At 35.7% G+C, this 24,383-nt stretch overlaps 1 protein-coding gene across 2 annotated transcripts; it reads left to right on the forward strand.

Moving 5' to 3' along the window:
• The first annotated feature begins 11,554 nt into the window (after positions 1 to 11,554).
• On the forward strand, positions 11,555 to 14,323 carry LOC100810041 (uncharacterized). Of its 2 annotated transcripts, none has more exons than XM_014771384.2 (6): positions 11,555 to 11,936; positions 12,255 to 12,334; positions 12,426 to 12,613; positions 12,703 to 12,752; positions 13,378 to 13,452; positions 13,583 to 14,320. In XM_014771384.2, exons 1-6 carry the CDS (start codon positions 11,677 to 11,679, stop codon positions 14,085 to 14,087), a joined length of 1,158 nt encoding a protein of 385 aa, XP_014626870.1. In that variant the 5' UTR covers positions 11,555 to 11,676; the 3' UTR covers positions 14,088 to 14,320. The 2 variants fall into 2 exon arrangements, with proteins under 2 accessions (XP_014626870.1, XP_014626871.1); XM_014771385.3 differs by having other exon boundaries at positions 11,577 to 11,936; positions 12,264 to 12,334; positions 13,583 to 14,323.
• Positions 14,324 to 24,383: the final 10,060 nt, after the last annotated feature.

The following is a 24,383-nucleotide window of genomic DNA, read 5'->3' on the forward strand; positions in this document are numbered from 1 at the left end:
GGATCAGGACCCCACTGATCTCCTTCATATTCTTGCCACATTGATTTGTGTGGCAATAAACCAAAAGAGTTGTCGTAAATGTGCAAAATGTGTTGTAAAGTGAATAATATCGGCACATAGATCATGGGATCAACATTGACAAATTTACAGGCAACCATGATCTGAGAACACTGTAAGTGTTTAGCCTGATATTCACCACAATCACACTTTTGGGATTGTAACATTACTCTAAACCTTCTAGGTGGTCTTGGTGTTTCAAGTGGGGATTGAATCTCTATTATAATAAAAGTGTGATTGTGTCTGTCGAATTCATTTACAATGTGTGTATTAGATTCTTGTTGACTGCTATTCATTGCGTCGAAGACGACTTCAGAATACAGTGAGCCAGAGTTGATCATTGCCAGAGTTTGTCGACCTCTATTAGCAAAAAGTTGTGTGGTCTTGAAATACGTCTCCTCAACTAACGATGACACCGACAAATGTCTTGTGTTTTTGAACATGGAATTAACAGACTCCGACAAATTGGTAGTCATATGTCCCCAATGTTTCCCCTCATCGAAGCATTGTACCCTTTTTTGTTTGGGTAATTGATCAAGCCCTTCAGCTGCACTTGGCTTATTCGCACGGATATCCCCAAGATGTCGCTAGTGCATCTTCTTTGTGTATGTGTAACTTGTAAATATTCAATGAATGTATTATGTTATAAAATTTGATTCAAAGAAAATTTTAACGAATAAATAAAATAGATTCTCACCAGCCAACATGAGTGGTTTCTTTAAATGTTTGTAGTTTGAGTTATTGCGAACAAAGTTTTGTGTAATGTGGCGCAGGCAAAAGAAATGGGATGTGTCCTGGACCCATAAGTTACTTGGGTTGTTGTAGGCATTTATAATTGAGGGGTGTCGGTCTGAAATGAGAGAAATGTTAATTTGCGGAGTAACATGTCTTCTCAAATTCTTTAGAAAAAACCCCCAAGCTGAAGTTGTCTCCCTTTCTACAATGGCGTAGGCAATCGGGAAGATATGGTTAGCTCCATCTTGTGCGGTAGCTATCAACAGTGTGACAGTATACTTCTCGTAAAGCCATGTACCATCTACTTGTACTATGGGTTTGCAATATGGAAAACCATTAATGCATGGACCAAATGACCAAAAGATACGTTTAAACAATCTTTTGCCCGGTACTATTTCTCCCCCTCATACAAGGATTCTGTTTGAGCAGCGACCACAGTCCCGGGAACACAAGATTGCAAAGCTCCGAAAAGTTTTGGCACTTTGGCACATGATTCTTCCCAATTTCCATGAATCATCTCCAATGCTCTTTGCTTTGCTAACCATGTCTTCTTGTAGGATAGGGTATAATTCATGAACGTTTTGATCTCTGCAATCAACGTCTTGATGGAGACGGTTGGGTTTGTTTTGACAATTGGTTGGATGATCTGTGCTATAATGTGTTTGACGAGTTGGCGATGATCTTATCTGAGCATCGGCATGAGACAAGTGTGATGACCTCTGATACTCTTGATAATCCATTTGTTATGCCTCTTTGAATTGCATGCGCCCAAGCTCCATGTACAACCACTTTCATGTAACTTGCAGACGAAGTTTAGCCTTCTCTGGTCAGAGTAAATTATTTTGCAATCAAAATGATTTCTGATGTTGTATTCTTTGATTGCTCGAATACATTGTGCTTTGTCATCGAAGGTCATGCCAACCTCGAGTATACCGATTGGTGGTTGTACATTGTGTTGCTGATGAACAAAATGGTGTTGATCAATGTAGTGTGGTAAGTGGTCAAAGTTCAAGTCTACTGGACACCTAGGTTGCTGATATTGCAACGGAGGTGACGGAGGTGTCGTTGGTCTGCCAACACCCTCGTCATCGGTTTGGTCATCACTTTGGTGATTGATGTGATCAAAGAACTGTTGATCCTCAGCCTCACTAAAATCATCCATGTTTTCATCATGAAATCATATAATGGGATCTTCGTTAGCAATGAGATGTTCATCTCAGTTTGATGTTTGCATTTGTGGTAGTTGTGAAGGTGGCGTAAAGGGGGATGAAGGATGGTTTTGTTGGTTAAAGGAGGTTTGTTGGCCCCGAAGAAAAGAATTGTTCTCGGATAATATTTGTGTGTATGAAGTATAAATGTCAAAGGGGTCTTGTGATTCAAGGTTGTTGTATGAAGATATTGGATTATTGAGGTTTATGTTGTTGTACGGTAACTATTGTGGAGGCGGTAGTTGTAGTTGTTGACATGAGGGTTGTGGAGACAATGGTTGTGATTGAAGAATAAGGTCAGTAACAGCATAGAATTCGACAGAATTCAATTGTGGATTCTGGAGAATTGTTTCCATCGCGCCTCTGATATCATCATTTTCGAATAGTTGAGCTGAAATAAAACGGGTCTGACCGAGATGAAATGAAATAGGGACACGAAATAACAATTGAGCAACGTGTTCAGTTGCTTAAGCAGGGAGACGATTGTTAATTTTTTGAATAAATTGTGTAAACGTAATAGAATGACTGACGTAAAAAAAATATTGGGTTCGCAGACGTGTACATCGATCCTTGAACTGGATTGTCTACAATGTGACCATTGTGGTAAATGATGGTCACAATTTCTTTAGGTGGAGCCATGGTGGTGCTTATGGGATATGAGTGGAAATGGTGTGAGAGTTACAAATCGAGTTTTGTTTTGTGAGAAAGTTGTTGTGATATGTTATTGTCAAATGGTGATATTATATATAGGTTGAGAAAGTTTAATATCAGAGTTAGATTGGAATGTTAGGTGGGAGATTTAGATTGGAAGGTTAGGTTGGGAGAGTTAGTTACTAGGGTTAGGAGGGAGTGTTAGATTGAAAGGTTAGGTGGGATAGTTAGATTGGAAGGTTAGGTGGGAGAGTTAGTTACGAGGGTTAGATGGGAGGGTTAGGTGGGAGTGTTTGATTGGAAGGTTAAGTAAGAGAGTTAGATCGAAAGGTTAGGTGGGAGGGTTAGGCAGCGAAGTTAGTTACGACGGTTAGGTGGGAGGGTTAGGTAGGACATTAAGTGTCTGTGAGTAAATTAGTGTACACATGTGAGTGAACAGTGTGCAACCCCACACATTAATATACATGACAAACTGTTCGTTTAATCATGATTGTTGACCGCAGTGTTTCGCATCGCATGCCAAGGTCACATGGATTGTTTTGAAACATGTTAATGGGATAAACATACACATGTGAGTGAACAATGTGCAATACCACACTTTAATGGGGTGTTAGTGCATATGAGGGTTAGGTCTGACATTGCTCCGCATATCTGAAATCATGCATATGTAGACTATTATTACTGAAGTAAATTGAAAATAACAACTTCAAAGCATGCAACAACTACAACTAGATAATAAAGACGGAGAAAAACTTCAACGCAATACAACAACAAAATATGTTAAATTATTCATTCTAATTTCAGGGTATTCTCCAGCTTCTGCTCCATGTTGGCCCAACTTAGGTCATTAACTTGAGTAGGTGATAATGAATTATGAACATCAACTTTAAGTTCCATACATATTACACTTGTCATATTGAGAAATGTATGAAACATGCACAAGACACCTTCTTCGTCAATAATTTGAATTGCCCTATATTGAACTTCACCATTGAATTGATATACAGGACAACGATACCAAAGGACATTAATTATAGGCGTAACACCATTATCTGTAATTGATGACTGTATTGCAGTGATTATATTTGGCAGCGTCATTGTTGGATTCAAGAGTAATGACTTTGTCTTGTCACCTCTGAAAATTGCATTTGCACTTGAACTTTGAATGATTTCACCATTGATATAAACGTACACACAAATGGGCTCTGACCTCATTGCTAGCCCTCTCTGTTTTCTCTCACAATTTGATTAGACGCAACTGTGCAAAGTATTGGGTGACATGGTAGGTTTATATATGCAATCAATCACGGGTCCATGGTTCACGTGAATTAGAATCTCGATGCGTCACAGTACCACATTTGTGTTAACGTGCTTTGGAATCTCGAGGCCTTACAACGAGACAAATTATAAATGTGATTTGGAATCTCGAGGCATTACAATTACATTAAGTGTAATGTTGAGGCCATGCGAAATGTTGAGAACGGAGCTAATGCGGTTAATGTACGCATGCGGGTGAATAGTGTGCACGAAAATGTCATTGGTTCACGTGCATCAGAATCTCGATGCGTGACAGTACCACAGTTGTTGTTAACGTGCTTTGGAATCTCAATGCCTTACAACGAGACAAATTATAAATGTGCTTTGGAATCTTGAGGCATTACAGTTACCTTAAGTGTAATGTTAAGGACATGCGAATTATTGAGAACCAAGTTCATGCGGTTAACGTATGCATGCGGGTGAACAGTGTGCACGAAAATTTCATTGATTCACGTGAATTAAAATCTCGATGCATCACAGTACCACAGTCATGTTAACGTGCTTCGGAATCTCGAGGCCTTACAACGAGACAAATTATAAATGTACTTTGGAATCTCGAGGCATTATAATTACCTTAAGTGTATTTGTGCTTGCAAAACTGAACACAGTTTAAATGATAAATAGATGAGAGGTGCATGTCAATACCATATTTGCATCACCCAACTTCAAATTTTATATCATTTGTATTCGGTTTACCATTTGACATCATTCTCATGGATGATAAACCTCTATTGCATCATCAACACGTTCATCGTTCACGTACTATGATCAATGAGTTAATCACTTCCTATTACCATACAATACCTGAACCAGAACCACAAATTATACCATTATTATCGTGTACCGGGTTCCAACATATTTCCCTAATCAAACAGTGTAAAATTGATCCTGCATTGATCACTGCATTGGTTGAACGATGGAGGCCTAAAACACATACCTTTCACTTGCCATGGGGAGAGTGCACCATCACACTCGAAGATGTTGCACTTCATCTAGGCATTAGAGTCGATGGTTGTGTTGTGGCTGGACCTAGCTTCTTACATTGGGATGAGTTATGCCACGAGTTACTAGGGGAAGTCCCTCCTGAAAATGCACGTAAAGGAGTCGTACTGAAACAGACATGGTTGCTAAGCATGTTGCACGCACCATTGCCCGAAGAACCAACAACACACCAACTACAATGTAGGTGTAGAGCTTACATAATGTACATGATTGGCGGTGCTTTAATTCCTGATAAATCTGGAAATAGAGTTCATTTAATGTATTTGAACCTATTATGTGAACACAAAAAAATATAGTTGGAGTTCGGCTTGTTTAGCAAACCTGTATAGAGAACTATGTCGAGCATCATCGGAGGTTGGTAAATCTATGGGTGGTTGTGTCATACTATTGCATTCATGGGCTTGGTACCGCATACCTTTTATTGCACCAAGAGTCCTACGACCCGAAACAACTTTTCCACTGGCTCAAAGGTTATTTACATATAGTGAAATGTAAATTTTTTTATTTCAATGACGTGTATTATAACATTACAATGAATACTGATTTTGTATGTTTTACATTTCAGATGGAGTGGTGGTAGATTAGAATATAGGGCCACACCTCATGGTGACTTGGTCGGATATAGGTCTCGTATAGATCATATGGAGAACCATGAGGTATAATACCATCATGATCTGCACCTTAAATATGTACATACATACTAACATGTTGCCTTGTTGGCATATATTTTAGTTTTCTTGGGTCCCATATAGAGGATTTGAAGAAAACCTACCCAGATGTGCATATAGAGACATGGAGATTTGGTTTGCATCTACTGCAATTATTTGTTTCTCGATTGTCGAATGGCATCAAACAAATCGGGTGAAGCTACAGTGTGGATTACAACAAGATATCCCTGTTGATCCCGTGAATCTTGATCTACTTCACCAAATTGACATGCGAAGCAATCATTACACTGATTGGATGGAATACCATGCGGAGTGGATTAATATCTGGAAAAACAAACACATCGATGTTTTAGCAGGGCAATGGGTTGAAGGAATAGTGACACATACACCAGCGTATATGGAATGGTATAGGAAAAACACTACTTTGTTCTTGTCTGTTGCACAACAACTACATGATCCACGCACAACAATTACCCATAATGTTGCAGGGTCAGGTGTTGAACAAACACATTTTGAAATTCCACATTCTCAGTCAATGTATTTTACTCCTTCACCTGTTCATCAAACTTTTGGCCACACTGGCGAGTCAGTCACCGCAACCACTCATGAATGGATGATTGATTTATTTGGCGTCGATTTCAATACACCAAATTCAGCGGCATCATATTCAGCTACTTTACAACAGTTCGATGCACCACATTCGTTTGGAGAACAAGGTCAAAGTTCTTCAGCTACAACAACCAACATTGAAAATACTAACATAGAACAACAACATCATCATGATGTGAGAGAACCAGTCATACTGGAAAGAAGAAATCCGCCACGTAATCGGCGTCCACCACCTTGTGGGACTGGTCATCGTCTTGGTCATTGAACTATAAAATCTTGTAATAATGGGATCAAATATTTAAGTACCCCTGTAACGACATCATCAAATATGATTTGGACCCTTGCAACTATGCTTAAGTATCCAAGTTTTGTATTTTTTTTCAAATTATGTCGAACACATTAATGATATTCATGACACACTTTTTCTATGTTTTGAACGTCAAAGAATCCAAAAAAAATATATCGTGCACCAGTTCCATGGGATATTACCTCAAAATACAAGCACAAAATCAAAAAAACTATGATTTAAACCCTTGCAACTATGCTTAAGTGCCCATGTTCTGCATTTTTTTCAAATTATGTCAAACACATTAATGATATTCATGACACACTTTTTCTATGTTTTGAACGTCATAAAATGCAAAAAATATTATATCGTGCACCAGTTCCATGGGATATCAACTCAAAATACAAGCACAAAATCAAAAAAACTATGAGTTGGACACTTTTTTCATGGTAATAACATCAAAAAATCCAAAAAAAAAATGTTCGTAACACACTAGAATTTTCACAAATCAGTTTTTTTTTACTATGAAATTATAATGGACTTCTGCTGGATCAATTATGAGGGATAAATCACAGTCGAAATTGACAACATTGGCAATTTGCACACGTCTGTAAAAAAATAAATGTCGCACCAGTAAAACTGGCATGACATGGACAACTCAATTTTTTTTTTACTCTGATAATTGCAATGGATTTCTGCTCCATCAATTATCATAGTTGAAATTGACAACACTCAGAAATTTGCACACGTCTCTAAAAAATTAATGTCGCACCAGTAAAAATGACATGACGTGGACAACTCAGTTTTTTTTTCACTCTGCAATTTGCACATTATGGACCCTTGTAAATATGCTTAAGTGTTCATTTATCTGTTCATCTAAATGCCCAGTTAACTAGTGACTCACTCAACTATAACCAAATTCTATAAATACCACTACAACTAAAGACATTCGTAACAATTTCAAATTTTCATCTCAATCCCTACCACAATGTGTCACCTAACTGCATATGTTTGTGTTTACTACGACGACCAAATTTGCAATACTAATGAGGGCACCACCTTCGTTAGTAACAACACAAAAACTTTCATGGTCAACAAGGTCATAAACTTTACACAATTGCTTGAACTTGTTCACCAAAAACTAAACATTGACCCATAACAACATATCCAACATCTCCACTTTTGGTGCCCTATATTTGAGTCAGGACAACGTTATATGTACATATCTTTTATTCTACGAGATGATGTTGATGTTTGACAAATGTTTAACATTTTTTACAACAACCCATCACTACCATTTGTGGAGTTATTTGCCATAATCTGTCACAATAATAACCCACCAGGCAACCAACATGGCTCAACCTCTAATCTTGAGGACTTATCAGATGAATACGAGACTTGTTGGGTCAAAAACCATGACAGTGATATTGACTCCTCTTCCAGGCCCGAAGGATGTAACCTGTCTCCATCCCACGAACCTATATTCAAACGGGATTGGTAATGTACGGATCATTCATGTCTAAGTTATTTCTTCTTTGAGATTTTCATGTAATGTCTTATGTTCGTCTTCAGTTATCACTTTACGTATTGAAATAATTTTTCCTTTAAATTTAAATTAGCAATTTTTAGTTTACCCACTTTTACTGCAGTAGTTGACATGGTAACATAACTGTCAAAATTCAAAATACTTTGTCATTTACACTACACTGTTTCTAAAAATTAAATGTCTCATCGACAAAACTGACATGAAATGGACAACTCGTAATCTCTTTGTTCACTCTGAAAATAATCATGGACGTTTGTTGCTTTAATTACAAGGGAAAAATCACAGTCCAAATTGACAATACTCTGCAATTTGCACACGTCTCTAAAAATTAAATGTCTCACCTACAAAACTGACATGAAATGGACAACTCATAATCTCTTTGTTCACTCTAAAAATTATCATGAACGTTTGCTGCTTTAATTACATGGGAAAAATCATAGTCCAATTTGACAACACTCTGCATTATGAGCTGTCCATTTCATGTCAGTTTTGCAGGTGAGACATTTAATTTATAGAGACGTGTGCAAAAATGACATGAGATGGACAACTCATAATCTCTTTGTTCACTCTGAAATTATAATGGACGTCTGTTACATCACTTACTAGGGAAAAGGAAACATTGGATTCCAATACACATCAACGTGACAGAATACTCATACAACTATAAATAACACAACACAAACAATACAAACACGCAATCTCACACAACATAATTTCACAAACCAAATTCAATCTTATTACTATGTCATTTTTGGGAGAAACAAGCAGTCAGACCATTGCTAACTCTAGATTAGCTTTCATCTTTCCAAATGGATCATTCACTCACAACCAAACTGATGTTTCTTTTCAAAGTCTCACTCCAACACCTATGCGAGTTCCTAACGACTGTTCTTTTGATACACTCAAGCGTAGAATGCACAACACCCTTCAACTAACCAACGATCAATTACTGGATGAAATCTACTACCGACAACCATTCATAGATGCAGGCCATCAATATTTTTTTCAATCTCTACAATTGAAAAATGATGATGATGTTTACACACAATGTTAATGTGCAATGAGCAATACTCGTGTGTTGGCCCTATAGAATTATTATGTACCATTATTAGAACACCGGATGCTATACTCAACCTACTTCAATCAATCATCATTTCTACTCATGATGCAATTATGTATTACAACGGGAAGTGGAACATACCACATCAAGGTGAGTTTTTGGGTTACTCCTTTACTGGAACTCATCCAATAAGATTTGACATTCCTTTGGGATGTGGCATGGAGAAACTCAAGGATTTAATCAAGCAAGTTGCACCTATAGGGGTTCCCTCTAATGGAATTCACATATCACAATTGGTTAGACGATTGTTCTTTTGACAATCAGGTCATTCTAAGTATTCCAAAAATTTGATTGAATATGAGATAACAGAATTGAAAAATGATGAAGACGTGCTAAAGGTGTTATCACAATCCAACTATTGAAAACGATTCTGCACAATAGAAATTTTGGCTATTTTTAGCAAACCAGTAATCCAAATAGAAGAAGACATGTATTCTGCACAACATATTTCAGATCCTCATTAGTTTTGTTATGTTTGCATTGTAATTGTAAGTTTTAATATGTTTCATTATTGTTGAGTATCATTGTGTAATTTGAGTATTTTGTCTACTTTATAAGACAGATGTGTCATATATTTTTTCGCGGTGTTTTTTTTTTTTACTTTATTTTAGTACTACTAACTAATTTTATTATTTTTTAATTACAAGAACATAAAAAAATTAACAAAACATAAATTTAACTACACAATTACATATAACATAAATAAAAAATTATACTCAAATTTTATCCAATTTTTATATTTTTCTTTATATATATATTTTTGTTAATAAAAAAATTAATTTAATCAATATTAAAAAAATAATTTAGTAATTAAATAATTTTAAAAGTAATTAAAAATATTTTTATATGATATAATATTTAATTTAAAAAAAAAGAACACGAAGGAAAGTCGGGGTGGCCAAACTCGACTCCCATAAAGGAAGCAACAAAATTTTGATGAGATAACAGAATTGAAAAATGTTGAAGACGTGCTAAAGGTATTAGCACAATGCAATTATTGGAAACGATTCTGCACAATAGAAATTTTGACTATTTTTAGCAAACCAGTCATCCAAATAAAAGAAGACATGTATCCTACACAACATATTCCATATCATTATTAGTTTTGTCATATTTGTGTTGTAATTGTAATTTTTAATATGTTGCATTATTGTGGACTATCATCCTAGTTACTACAGTTTGAAATATTTTGTCTACTTTGTAAGACAAATATATCAATTATTTTTTCACATGTTTTCTTTAATTTATGTTAACATTACTAACTAATTTTATTATTTTTTAATTTTAAGAACATAATAAAAAAATCAACAAAACATAAATTTAACTATAAAATTACATATAACATAAATACAAATTTATACTATAATTTTATCCAATTTTTATATTTTTCTTCATATTTATATTTCTCTTTAACAAAATTATAAAATATTTTTCCTAAAATTAATTTATTAAATAAATAATTTTAAAATCTATTAAAAATAATTTTATATAATATAATATTTACCTTTAATTAAATTTTAATTTATAATAAATAATAAATAAATAAAAGAAAAAAAAGTTGAAGAATGGAAGTTCGGGGTGGCCAAACCCGACTTCCAAAGACAAACAAGAAACAGGTGTACTTTGGAAAAATTTTTCCAAACTAATGTATATTCGGTATTATGGAGAGAGAAGCGGTGTACTCCAGGAAAAAAACCAATATATGCAAGTAGTAAATATAATTACCCACTTATATGGGGCAGGTATGAGTACTTAATAGTACTTGCCCAAACCCTATCCACTTTCATTTCTACTCTCACTTTCTGTTTTTTTTTTTTAAACCGTGCATAAAAATCCCAGGCTAGATTATTAATAAAGTATTGAGTACTTAATAGTACTTGCCCAAACCCTATCCACTTTCATTTCTACTCTCACTTTCACTTTCTGTTTTTTTTTTTAAACCGTGCATAAGAATCTAGTTAACCGTTGATATTATGTATACATGTATAAAAATTATAGATATGTTAAAATATAAACTGTTGGGCTTAGGCCCCTTCTAATATCAAAATATAAAATGTTAATTTTCCTATTAAATACTGAAATTTATAATTTCATTTCTACACAGTAAATTTATCCTTTTCTTTTGTTTTGATAAAAAGTTTCTCCTTTTAAAAAAGTCAAATTCAATATGTTTCTTTTTATTTAAAGAAATTAACTAATATATGGTAATTATTCTCTTACTGTCAATTAAACTTTCCTTAAATTATAATATTCATTCTAAATCTTGTACAGCAATCTACGCTAGTAAAAGTAGCAAAAAAGGAATGACCCCGACCTTATTGCCCTACAAAAATTATAGCCGTTACAATGCCAGCACCCCGAAGCCATTCAAAATAATTCGACCGTTGGGAAAATATTCAAAATAATCAATTGGCACTGTGTGAAAATGAGTTCTCTCTCCCCCTTTACCCGCTAACCCTTTTGCAGAATCCAAAGCAATGGAGAACAAAAGAATGGTGACGAATGAAGAACAGAGGCGCAGTCCCAGAAACCAGAAGATCCTCCCATTAGCAGATTACAATGGCCAAAACTTGGCAACCCTTTTCAGCCCAAGGTTCAAATCTGCGGCTGCTATGGCTGGTTGGGATGAAGAGGCACTGTTGTTGGCCAGCCTCTTCGTTGAAGACACGCCGGATAGAGATCCCAAGCACAAGAAGCGCTACGTTTGGCACTCCAAAACCCCACCAAACTCATCAAGGTAGTGTCCTCTTTTTCTTTAATTTTTTAGACGAAATTTAGATTCCTTAAGTGCTTTGCCATTGTTCCATAATCAGAATTCGAGTTTCATCTCCGTAACCTATGCTGCCCTTCGATGCAAGTTTTTATTAGACGGAATACCAAGATGAAACTATAACTCTGATTACAGAATACTACCAAGTCCACCTAAAGAACTGAATCTAAGTTTCGTACATTTTTTCCTAGTAAAGATTGGTTCTTCTTCTTTTTTTTTTCCATTGGTGACTTGATTGATTATCATGCTATATAATATTGTTGATAATAATGCTCTTTGTTTTAGGAAACGTAGAGCTCTGAGGAGTCCACAAGCACCAATCCCTGTAGTTCTTGATCTTGATGCAGAAGAAACTCCCAGAAAAGGTCATTTTACTATCTTGAATGTCTCAATTTTATGTTTATTTGCTTTCATGTGCTCTCTTTTCAATCATGTTATGTTCTTTTCGAATGACAGATAGTGGGAGAAAGAATAAAGAAATGAAAGTTTGTGTTGATAATGAGGGAAAGAAAGCTTGTGTTGAGAATGAGGGAAGCAGAGTGGGAGGAGATGGGAATGAATCAAAAGAGAAGAACTCGGCTGACGCTTCTTCTAGTTCTGTTCTTCCCTGCATTGATAAACTAAGGGATGAGCTTTCCTGTGCTGTAAGAGCCTTGTGATTTTTCGGGCTGATTTCGATTTGGTTTCATATTTTGTTTAGATATGAATATGATGTTTTGTTTTCTTACTTCAGATTTGTTTGGAGATATGCTTTGAGCCAAGTACCACTCCTTGTGGTCACAGGTAAATATCAAATCAAAAGTCAAACACCCCACCAGACTGAATTTCTTATTTGAATCATTGAAATTGTGCTAGAAATTTCCTTTATGGTACCCGATTTAATTTTTAATATACCAACTCCTAGATTTATGATCTAGAATGTACAATTTTTCAGCTTTTGCAGAAAATTGTGCTAGAAATTTTCCTTTTAGGGGGTAGCCAATTTAATTTTTAATACATCAACTCCTAAATTCTAATCTAGAATCTACAAATTATCAGCTTCTGTAGAAAATTAACCAAGAAATTTTCCTTTAGGGGTACCCAAGTAATCTTTAACACATCAACTCCCAGATTTTCTGATATAGAATATGCAATTTTTCAGCATTTGTATAAAATTATACTAGAAATTTTTGTTGGGGGTACCCAATTTAAGTTTTAATGCATGAATTTCCAGATTTCTGATTCCTATTCTTCAAAATTGGGTACCCAAGTAATCTTTAACACATCAACTCCCAGATTTTCTGATATAGAATATGCAATTTTTCAGCATTTGTATAAAATTATACTAGAAATTTTTGTTGGGGGTACCCAATTTAAGTTTTAATGCATGAATTTCCAGATTTCTGATTCCTATTCTTCAAAATTGCAGCTTCTGTAGAAAATGTCTAAGATCTGCTGCAGACAAGTGTGGCAAAAAGTGCCCAAAATGCAGGCAGCTAATAAGGTGTTAGTCTATTAATATTTTGTTGATTATGCAAAATCACATGTTCGTAAATCTTAATTAATGATTTCTGTTCCACAAGCATTCTATTTTGTGCTACCTTATTCCTATAAACCTTCATGGTATATTGCAGCAATGGCCGACCATGCACTGTGAACACAGTTCTCTGGAACACAATCCAGCTTCTGTTTCCACAAGAAGTTGAAGCAAGAAAAGAAGCCAGTGCCTTGAATAGTCTCCAACAAGCTCAAAATCTGAGTCCAGAATCAGCATTTTTTGCTAATCTAAGGAATGACAGACGACAGCCTTTTAGGGGGGCATCAACAACAACATCATCAACACAGCAGGATGAGGATGCTGCATTGGCTAGAATGTTGCAGAGACAAATTGATGAACAAAGAAGCCCGGGAACAACTCGAACTCGGTTTGCAAGATTGAGGGCAAGAAGAGGAGGGGTTTCTACTAGCCAACATGAGGATGCAGCTTTGGCTCTAAGGATGAGGAGAGAAGAGTTCATGCAAACTTATAGAGGGAGCAGCCAGTCTAGCAGGCTACCCTCATCATTATTAGCTAGAGAAAAATTGAGGGCTATGGTATCTAGAGCCATGAACAGAAGAGAAGATCTTAGACAAGGGTGAATGTTGTTAACAACTAAACTTTTTTTTTCTGAATGTCATTTTATGGTTATATTCGTGTCTCATAATTTGTGAGGTGTGCATTGTTTTGATTTTCAAGGTACAAATTGAATTATTCAAAACTGAACTGGCATTCTGAATTATGATGTTTCTACTAAGCTATTCTTTAATCTTAGTTTACAAAACTATAGTGTTAAACTGTAAATCAATTAACACCGTGTAATGTAAAGACTTGATGAACTTTTAAGATGAAGAATTTTGGTGGAATAAAGTTGTTGTGAAAATGAATTGGTCATGGTAAGAACCACGAAATGGATTTTAGGGTGAAGACGCTAGTCGCTCATCAAAATCTCATCATATTTCCAAGCCCTTCAGCCATCCCAGGGGGGCATACTTCATTTAAGTGTGTCAGGTGAGATGAAAAAATGTTAATTGACTATCATAAGGCCAAGAATACATTATAAAACCATTATCATTGTCGTAAAATGAGAAAATAAAAGCAGAAGAAAATAAAAATAAATAAATAAATAAATTTGGTACTTGTAAAAGAGTCATATACTCTGAATTGCTACGAATAATATATGAATGGTTGAGCTGATCATAAAGGTATTCCAAGATAGAGACATGCATGCTGTGCACATCTATCCCAGTGGTGGAAAAGCTCCAAACATGCCACATCCACCGATGAGGAACTCTTGTCAGCAAAGATGGACTTTTCCATAAGGTTTAGTTTGAAAACTATTTACAGGACATGCGTGATTTTATTTTTTTACATTGGTTATATCTTTTGCTTTATATATTTATTTATTTTTGAAAATATATACTTCCATTCAAGAAGGAAAAACGGTCAAAGGCCTTACATCATCAGAAACTCTAGACATAATTGGTGAGGGAACTCTTCGAACCAATATTTTTCTATACACTCAAAAGCAAAATGAGCTAAACAAAACCAGCTGCTCTATTGACTAATCTTGGGGAAAAGCTTAAATAAATAAAGAAGGGTTTGATTATCTTCTCAAATTATATTAAATAATTTAATTTGATCTCTAAATTTTTAAAAGATTTAATTTAGTTCTTAAGTTCATAAAAAAGAATCAATTTAGTTATCAAATTTTTAAAAGATTTAATTTGCTCTTTAAGTTCTTAAAAACAAATTATTTTGGTCTCCAAAATTTTAAGAATTTGAGGATCAAATTAAACCATTTAAAATAATTTTGGAACCAAATTGATTCATTTTTAAAAACTTAAGGATCAAATTGAATCTTTTAAAAATGTGGGGATCAAATTAATTCATTTTTAAGAATTTGTGGACCAAATTCAACCTTTTAGAAATTTAAAAACTAAATTGAATTATTTAGAATAACTTGGGGATCAAATTGATAATTAAACCAGTAAGGTGAGATCCTCCTAGTCTAGAGCAATCCTTGAGAATGTCATCCAAATAGTTGCCCGAACTATCCCCTTTAGACTGCCAATGTTGAACCAAAGTTTGGCAATCAGATTCGAAGATGGCAGAGGAGAAAGCCAAAGTTGTCTATTTCCCACCTGAAAGCAATAGTCTCTACAGTGAGAGGATCATGACAATGGGGGAGCAGAAGAGAGGCAGCTGCTAGGATTTCTCCACTTTGATCACGAAAAAGCACACCAAGACCAGTAGAAGCATCAAAATTAGCTTTAATAAAGCCTTTAGGAAGATGAATCCAGCTCTTGGGCTTGAAACCAGGCCGATGTAGCACACTTTCTGAAGGTAACTGGATGGAAGATGCCTTAGATAAGGTCTCTTGCACCTGCTGGAACTTTTTGTTGTGGAAGACCCACTGATTCCTTTTAAACCAAATAACCCACAACAACTCACAAATCTTTACCATGAACTCCCCATTCTCCAAACAGGATGCAAATCAGGCAATGAAAGAGGATTGGTGATGTATGTTAATTAACCCCCCTAAGCTTGAGGCAAACCACGTGCGTCTAACCTCTTCACAATATAAAAGAGCCTGACCAGTATTTTCTTCCTGCAGACCACATCTAGGAAAGATAGTATCTATCTGCAAGCCTCTTTCTTTTCAGATTTAGCATAACAGGGAGAATGTCCATGCAAGCCCTCCACGCAAAATGGGTGCACTTCGGGATGGATTTAATTTGCCAAAGCTTCTTCCAAAAATTCTCTAGTATCACACTAGAGAAAGCTTCCTCGTGATTGTCCTTTTTCAGGGCTTGATAATAACCGGACTTCATTGTGTACTGCCGTAAGACAATGTGCCTCCAAACTAACCTATCAAGTCTTGAAGAGAGACCTAAGGGGATAGAGAGGATCTACTGACAAGTTTGGGGAGAGAAAATGGAGTTCAGTTTACTTACATCCTAACGGTGAGTGGCTAGATCAATCAAATTTGCTACATGAAGTTGACTTTCCTCATTACTATGGTGATAGCTATCTAGACCTACCTCGATCTGTCTCATCCAACTCTCACTAATTTTTAATCACCAAATTAGGCTTGACAAGTGTACCCGTTCTCGCAGGGACTGATCTAGACCTACCTCGATTTTAATGGGAAAAAACGAGTTGACGGTAGTCGGATTTGGATTCGAATTTTCTCCGATTGAGAAAGTTGGATTCTGGGATGGGATCGGGTATGTTGGTCCATGCCCCCACCCTAGCCGCACTGCTATTATGATTTAATAAATATTTTAAATTACTATTATAACCTATTTTAATGAATTAATGTTTGTTTTATGCATGAAATTATTGTTTTTCTTATAATTGAGTACAGTTTTTACTTAATTTCATGTTGAGCTAAAAAAATAAATGAGAGCAAGCAATTTTTACTTAATTTGCTACAAAGTACTTAGAATTTCAACCTTGATAAACAAGCTGTTATGATCACAATTTCTTTAAGCTATCCAAAAATAAAAGAGATCAAACAATTTTCTTGAAATTTCAATTTAGCATGTTGTAATAGATTTAGTCCAAATACAAAAAAAATGTCTTATTTTCTCCATTTTTTATGAATAAAAAAAAACAAGATAGGATCCGGGCAAGGCGGGGCGGGGCGGGGCGGGGAAACCTAATCCTCAAGCGAGATGGGTCTAATATTTGGACCTTGACAGGGATCGGGGGCGGGGGCAGGGGCGAGGAGGACTTGGGGAGTTGGGGCGGGGGTGGGGAGATAAACCCCCCTTGCCCCGCCCCATTGCCATGCCTACACTAAATGGATCTATCTGTAATAGTTACTTCAGAAGAAAGCATACTTGTCCAAGTGAGGCTAGGTCTAAAAGCCTTTTTTTGCATCGAGAAGAGATGTTTGTCTGATCCAACTCTCACTAATTTTCAATCACCAATACACCAAATGGATCTATCCGCAATAGTTGCTTGAGAAGAAAGGATACTTGTCCAGGTGAAGCAAGGTCTAAAAGTTGTTTTTTTTGCATCGAGAGGAGATAAGGGAAAGTAGCTGGCTTTCAAGACCCTAGAGGCTAGGCATTCTTCATTGGTCATTAATCACCAAAATTGCTTTACCAATATAGCATTGTTAAAATGTTTGAGTCTTTTGAACCCGAAACCAACAGAGGCTTTAGAAACTTTTAGTTTCTCCCAAAGAGTCCAGTGCATTTTCCTCTTATCCAGGTTGTGTTAGAGATAGAGGGGGCAACATGAACAACATGAAGACTAAAGCTTGAAGCTTGGAGAAAAGCTTGAAGATGTTTTGTCTTTTACATGCCCAACTCCTTTGAGTAGCATTTGTATTGGTTGTTATATTGAATGTTGCATCTTAGTCCATATCATATCTTTTGTGCATCATGCATCATCATAAGTAAGTGAGAAGAAAAATTTCTAAGTTAGAAAAGTTTCTTCTGAAGGCAAAACTCTCTGTTTTAATCGATTACAACCTTATCGTAATCGATTACACAAGTTGTCTGAAGCTTGCAGAGTTATGTCTCGTATCTGTTTAACCGATTACACATTTGTTTTTGAGACAATGACTGATTTATTCAGGAGTTTTTGTTTTAATCGATTACCATGTGATCTAATCGATTACTTCTCTTTCTATTAGTAGTTCAAAAGTGAACAAGAACACTTTAATCGATTACTTTGAGTATCAAATAAAAGGATCATTAAGTACCTTAAGGGTACAACCAATGTAGGTTTGTGGTATCATAAAGGTACCTCCTTAAATCTAACAGGCTTTTCAGATTCTGACTTTTCAGGTTGCAAAGTAGATAGAAAAAGCACAAGTGGGAGATGTCACCTATAAGGAAGCTCTCTACTGTCTTGGAATTGCAAGAAACAAGCTTGTGTAGTACTTTCCATTGTAGAAGCTGAGTATATAGTAGTTGGAAGTTACTATGCTCAAAGTCTCTAGATGAAGCAACAACTTGAAGACTTTGGAGTAAAACCTCGATCACATTCCTCTAAAATGTTTCAGCACAAGTGCGATCAATCTAACTAAAAATCATGTTGTCGCAACCTACCTCACGACGGGATGGCAAAAGCAAAATAAATAAGTAAATGCGCGTTCGTCTCCTAGGGAGGAAACAAGTGGAGTTGCCACCAACGTTTATTCGAGAGTTGCAAATATTGAAAAGAAGGGTTCGGGAGTTGTTTACGCATAGGGAAGGTATTAGCACCCCACGCGCCTATCATAAGGGACGACAACCTTTAATCGAGTGTGCACAACGTGACTTCAAGATTATTTATTTTCCCTTTTTATGTTTTTTTATTTTTTGGGGTCAACAAGGGGGTTGCCCTTGCTCCTACGTATCCTTAAGTGCGATGAGGAATTCAGACCTACATAGGTCTTTAAATTTGAATATTTTGTGTGTTAAATTTATTTTATGTTTTTGAAAGATTTATCTTAATTGCAAACAAAGAGTCGTTTAAGGCGTTGGACCTTGAAACAATATTTTAAATTTTGAAAGGTAGAGAGAATCGTTAAGGCATTAGACCTTGAAATGATCTCAAGTGATATTTGATGAAATGAAGTTTAGTTATGAGTTGGTTTTATCTTGGTTTTGTTTATTAACTTTCAATCTCTTTAAAGACAACTTTACAACACTAGTGGTCGGTTAAGATTGAACTTTACAAAGAAAAAACAAGATTGCCGATAATAGATGGAGAAGATGAATGTGCACATAATAACAAAGAGGACCCCTAAGGGTACATAGATCACATTCAATCCTTAAAAAAAAAAAATAACCAACAGTCGCACGAAGAACACAGAACAAGAAAACGATGTAGGGAATGACCACGGTCGCGATTCGATAGCGCTTCGACATCGTTCCCTCTTCTTTCTCTCTTCTCTCAATTCTCTCCACTTCTGAACCTTGGAACCCCTTAAAACACCCCTAGGATGCCTATTTATAGGCAAAAGGCCACTTTGGGGCGGTTGCAGCTCACCCAGGCGAGCTAATTTCTTAACCATGAAGTTATTTGATGGCCCAAGTGAGCCAGATGCTAGCCTGGGGGAGCTAGGGTCAAGAAAAACCCAAAAAAAAAACCCTTTTGCCCCTTCCTTGGTATCCTTTCGTATTTTTTTTATCAAAACATTGAGTGATTCCTTACTTTGCACTCTAACTGGCGTTTAATATCGTAATTCGGTTAACAAGAATCAAAACATCAGTGAATGATAGTCCCTATAGGGAATTAGGGTTTGACAATTGCCCCTCTTTACTTATCTTTTATTGAAAATAAAAGGTAGGTAAAGATAAGGACCCTAATTTCATACGAGTGATCTTGCTATTCAAAACCGGACGCCAGAGACAACAAAAGAAGTTAAACCGAAAAAACAAAAGGACATTGAAGTCCTAAAAAACATCAAACAAAAGACATTGAAGTCTTTGAAATGTAAAAGACAGAAGACATTGAAGTCTTTGAAATATAAAAGACAGAAGACATTGAAGTCTTGTAAATGTAAAGACTGAAGACATTGAAGCCTTGTAATGTAAAGACAGAAGACATTGAAGTCTTTGAAATGTAAAAGACAGAAGACATTGAAGTCTTGTAAATGTAAAGATTAAAGACATTGAAGTCTTTTAAATGTAAAGACTGAAGACATTGAAGTCTTGTAAATGTAAAGACTGAAGACATTGAAGTCTTGTAATGTAAAGACAGAAGACATTGAAGTCTTGTAATGTAGAGACAGAAGACATTGAAGTCTTTGAAATGCAAAATGCAAAAGACATTGAAGTCTTGTAAATGTAAAGAATGAAGACATTGAAGTCTTGTAAATGTAAAAACTAAAGACATCGAAGTCTTTGAAATGTAAAAGACAGAAGAAATTGAAAACTTTGAAATGTAAAAGATAGAAGACATTGTAGTCTTTGAAAGAATGAAAGCAAAAGACATTGTAGTCTTTTGAAATATAAAGCAAAGGACGTTGAGTCCTATGAACCATGCAATTGGGTTTTGGCAATTGGTATATAATGAGAAATCTATGGACTTATAGCCTGATGTGAAACATGGGTTTTGCAATGCATGGACATGCAAACTTCGCCCTAAAATGAACTAAATGCAGGTTTTGTACACAACAATGCAATGCAATGAAAAATTTTGTAATGTTCACGACATTCTTTCCTCTTTCGGTGATCTTAATTTTGTTTTCTTTTTTTTTCTCTTTCTTTTGTGTGACAAAAACACAGATTTACTGTCTTTTTCTAAAAGACGTGATAACTCATGCAACCTCATTCTATCTTTTGTAAATCTCTTCAGGGACTCCCTTAGAGTGTATGTTTTGATTTAATCACTTGATAATTTTGGATGGCGGTGTTGGATCGAGTGGCCTCAGAATAATTAAGAAGGGGGGGTTGAATTAATTATTCCTAAACCTTTACTAATTAAAAAATTACTCTTCTTAAGGCTTTTACTAAATTGTTAAGAGAATGAGGAGTGGAAGAGAAACTTAACAGAAAGTAAAAGCGAAAATTAAATGCACAGCGGAAAGTAAAAGAGTGGGGAAGAAGGAAACAAACACACACGAGTTTTTATACTGGTTCGGCAACAACCCGTGCCTACATCCAGTCCCCAAGCGACCTGCGGTCCTTGAGATTTCTTTTCAATCTTGTAAAAATCCTTTTACAAGCAAAGATCCATAAGGGATGTACCCTCCCTTGTTCTCTTTGAACCTAGTGGATGTACCCTCCACTAGAATTGATCCACAAGAGATGTACCCTCTCTTGTTCTCAGTCAAACCCAAGTAGATGTACCCTCTACTTGTACCACAAAGGATGTATCCTCCAATGTGTTAAGATAAAGATCTCAGGCGGTTAAACCTTTGATACTTTGTGAGTGGGGATACAAAAGAATTCTCAGGCGGTTAGTCCTTCGAATACTTTTGTATAAGGGAAAGGGAAGAATCAAAATAATTCTCAGACTATGTCGTTTTGAATTCTTTGACAAGGGAGAAGGGAGACACAAAAGAATTCAGGCGGTTAGTCCTTCGTTCTTTTGGAAAAGGGAGAAGAGAGACACAAAAAGAATTCAGGCGGTCAGTCCTTGGCGAATTCTTTTTGGCAAAGGGAGAAAGGAATGAAAAAGATGAATATCACAAGTTTTTGAACAAAGAACTTTTCTTGGAAGAGAAAGTTTTGAACAAAAACTTTTAGAAAGATAAAGAGAAGATGAAACAGAAAAATTGTTGAAAGAGATGAAAGAAAATATTAAAAGATGATTGAAATAAATGATTGAGATAATTGATAGAAAGATTGCTTAAAAAGATTGATTGAAAATACAAAACAAAGTCTTGCTTTTATAGACTCTTCATGTCTGGTCAAGAGAACCATTTTGAAGAGTTATAACTTTTAGAAAAACTTAAAACCAATTTGAAAAAGTCAAAAACCATTTGAAGAGTTACATCTTTTGATTTATTCAGAAACAACCACTGGTAATCGATTACCCAATCAGTGTAATCGATTACACAAAGCTTTTATGTGAAAGGATGTGACTCTTCACATTTGAATTTGAATTTCAACATTCAAAGGCACTGGTAATCGATTACCAAAACATTGTAATCGATTACAGCTTTTTGAAATTAATTGGAACGTTGTAAATTCAATTTGAAAACTTTTTCGAAACATTTTTGCTACTGGTAATCGATTACAACAATCTGGTATTCGATTACTAGAGAGTAAAAAACTCTTTGGTAAACATGTTTTGAGAAAAATCATGTGCTACTCAATTTTTGAGAAAAACTTTTCATACTTATCTTGATTAAGCCTTCTCTTGATTCTTGAATCTTGAGTCTTGAATCTTGATCTTGATTCTTGAGATCTTGAACCTTGAATCTTGATTCTTGACTCTAAACTTTCTTCTTGAGTCTTGAATTCTTCTTGATTCTTATCTTGAACTCTTGAATTGTTCTTAATTCACTTGAGTTGTTCTTTGATTGATCTTTGATTCACTTGAGTTATTCTTTGATTGATCTTTGAGCTTTTTGTCATCACCTTTGTCATCATCTTTTGTTATCATCAAAACACCTTTGATTCACCATGAAGCTTTGCTTCTACAGACGGCAGTGGAGCCATTTGACATTTAATCAATCAATTGAAATGTTGATCCTAGGGTTTGTGCCTTTCTTTTTTGTTTAAAGACTTTGATTATTCTGCACAGCAAGAAAATATATGGCTTTGGGATCAATCGTGTGCCCCATTGAAGGATGACAATGGATTGTCACACTTTGGTATATGACCAAGTGAAACTTTCCTGATAGAGTGATGCCAAGGGTCTATCGATCCTGTTGAAACTTGATGACATGGGCGGATCCCGAAAGAATTTATACAACAAAGGCCACCCTTGGATTCAAAAGGAATCCTAAGGAGTCTGCATGAGCGACTAAAATTAGATGTACCCTACTATCACAATTGTCTTTGGGCATTTTCCACAAGCTCCTGATCGAATGAGTTTTCTTCTCATATGTGGAAGTGCGAAACTTCAAGGTTTCTCTTCTCTTTTTTATATTATTTTTTAACAATCACAAGCGTGTGCGGGTTCCATTCCAGAATCCCAACTTAAAAGAAAAAAAATAGTCATTCCTTGATCCACATGGGTTTTATTGGGCTTGTAACGTGGTCAGGGGTAAGAGGGCTATGAAAGAAAGGATCAGAGAGGCTCAAAGAGTGTTTAAGGGTTATATTGAGTAAGAACCTCGAGAGCGTTGCTTGTACTTTTATTCATTTCAATTTTTGGGTTGGGCTTTACTCCTTTTGTCTTATACATTAATCCTTATTGCACTTTTGTTCCTTCCTTGTAAAATCTGGAGATCTTTTGTCTCCTTTTTTCTTCACTCGCCTTTGGCGGATTTTATTTTCTTTTTCTTTTCATTGTTGCCCAACTTCATGCATGTGTTGTTTGCATTGCTCTTCCTGGTGATTCCTACTTGGGGTTTCTATTTTGTTTTTGTTGTTTTTAGTTTTTAGAAAAGAAATATGCTTTGGCTCGGAGGGGGTAGCAAGGGATAGGTTAGTGTTTGGGATGTTGAAACACGGCCATGTGTCATTTCAAATCTTGACTAAATACTTTTATAGTTCGGATTTTGGGACCAAACCCCTGATAAATATGCTCCTGATTGTTTTTTCCCTTTTTTTTATTACCCAAATTTTTGCCTAGGCCGCCCTTTCGGGTTTTCAACCTATCAAGTGAGAACTTCTGATCTGCCCCTAGGTTCGCTTGAGGCTCATGCATGGTGCCTCTCATTGCCCCAGTGTAGGGCTCTGAGGTATCTATTGTTTTCTTTTGTCATGACCTTGTAGCAAGGAAAAAAATGAAAGAAATCGTGCAGGTTTTCGAAAATGAATTTTCAAGGATGAGAAATATTTAAAATATTTTCAATTGATAGATTAAGTCGAATGACTCTGGTTCTTGACAACTTACTTTTCTCTCAAAAGACAACTTTTAAGAATGATAAAATGAGGTTGCATGAATGTTTGTACTTCTTGTTTTTTATTTGAAACACAGTCTATCAAACGTTTTTTTTTTACTTTACTCGTCGTTTACGACACCCCCACCAAATGTGTAGAACGAACAATTTCTGATTGAACAGACTAGGAGATCAACTCAAGAGTGCAAGTCACTTGGGAAAACAAACCAACGACGTACATTCACATTCTATTGAATGTTAAATAAATACGCAAAGATGTAATTGTGAGAGAATGAGAGGCAAGGACATCAAATTTATCCATATTATTAGCATTGTGACTGTTGTTTACAGTAATGGCATAAACTCGAAAATCCTAGTGAGTCATTGGAGACATCTAACAACAACCTTCAAATTGCCCCATGCATAGTGTCGTTTGACAACATTAGAATTC

Source organism: Glycine max, chromosome 19, assembly GCF_000004515.6.
Source record: "Glycine max cultivar Williams 82 chromosome 19, Glycine_max_v4.0, whole genome shotgun sequence".
Taxonomy (NCBI): domain Eukaryota; kingdom Viridiplantae; phylum Streptophyta; class Magnoliopsida; order Fabales; family Fabaceae; genus Glycine; species Glycine max.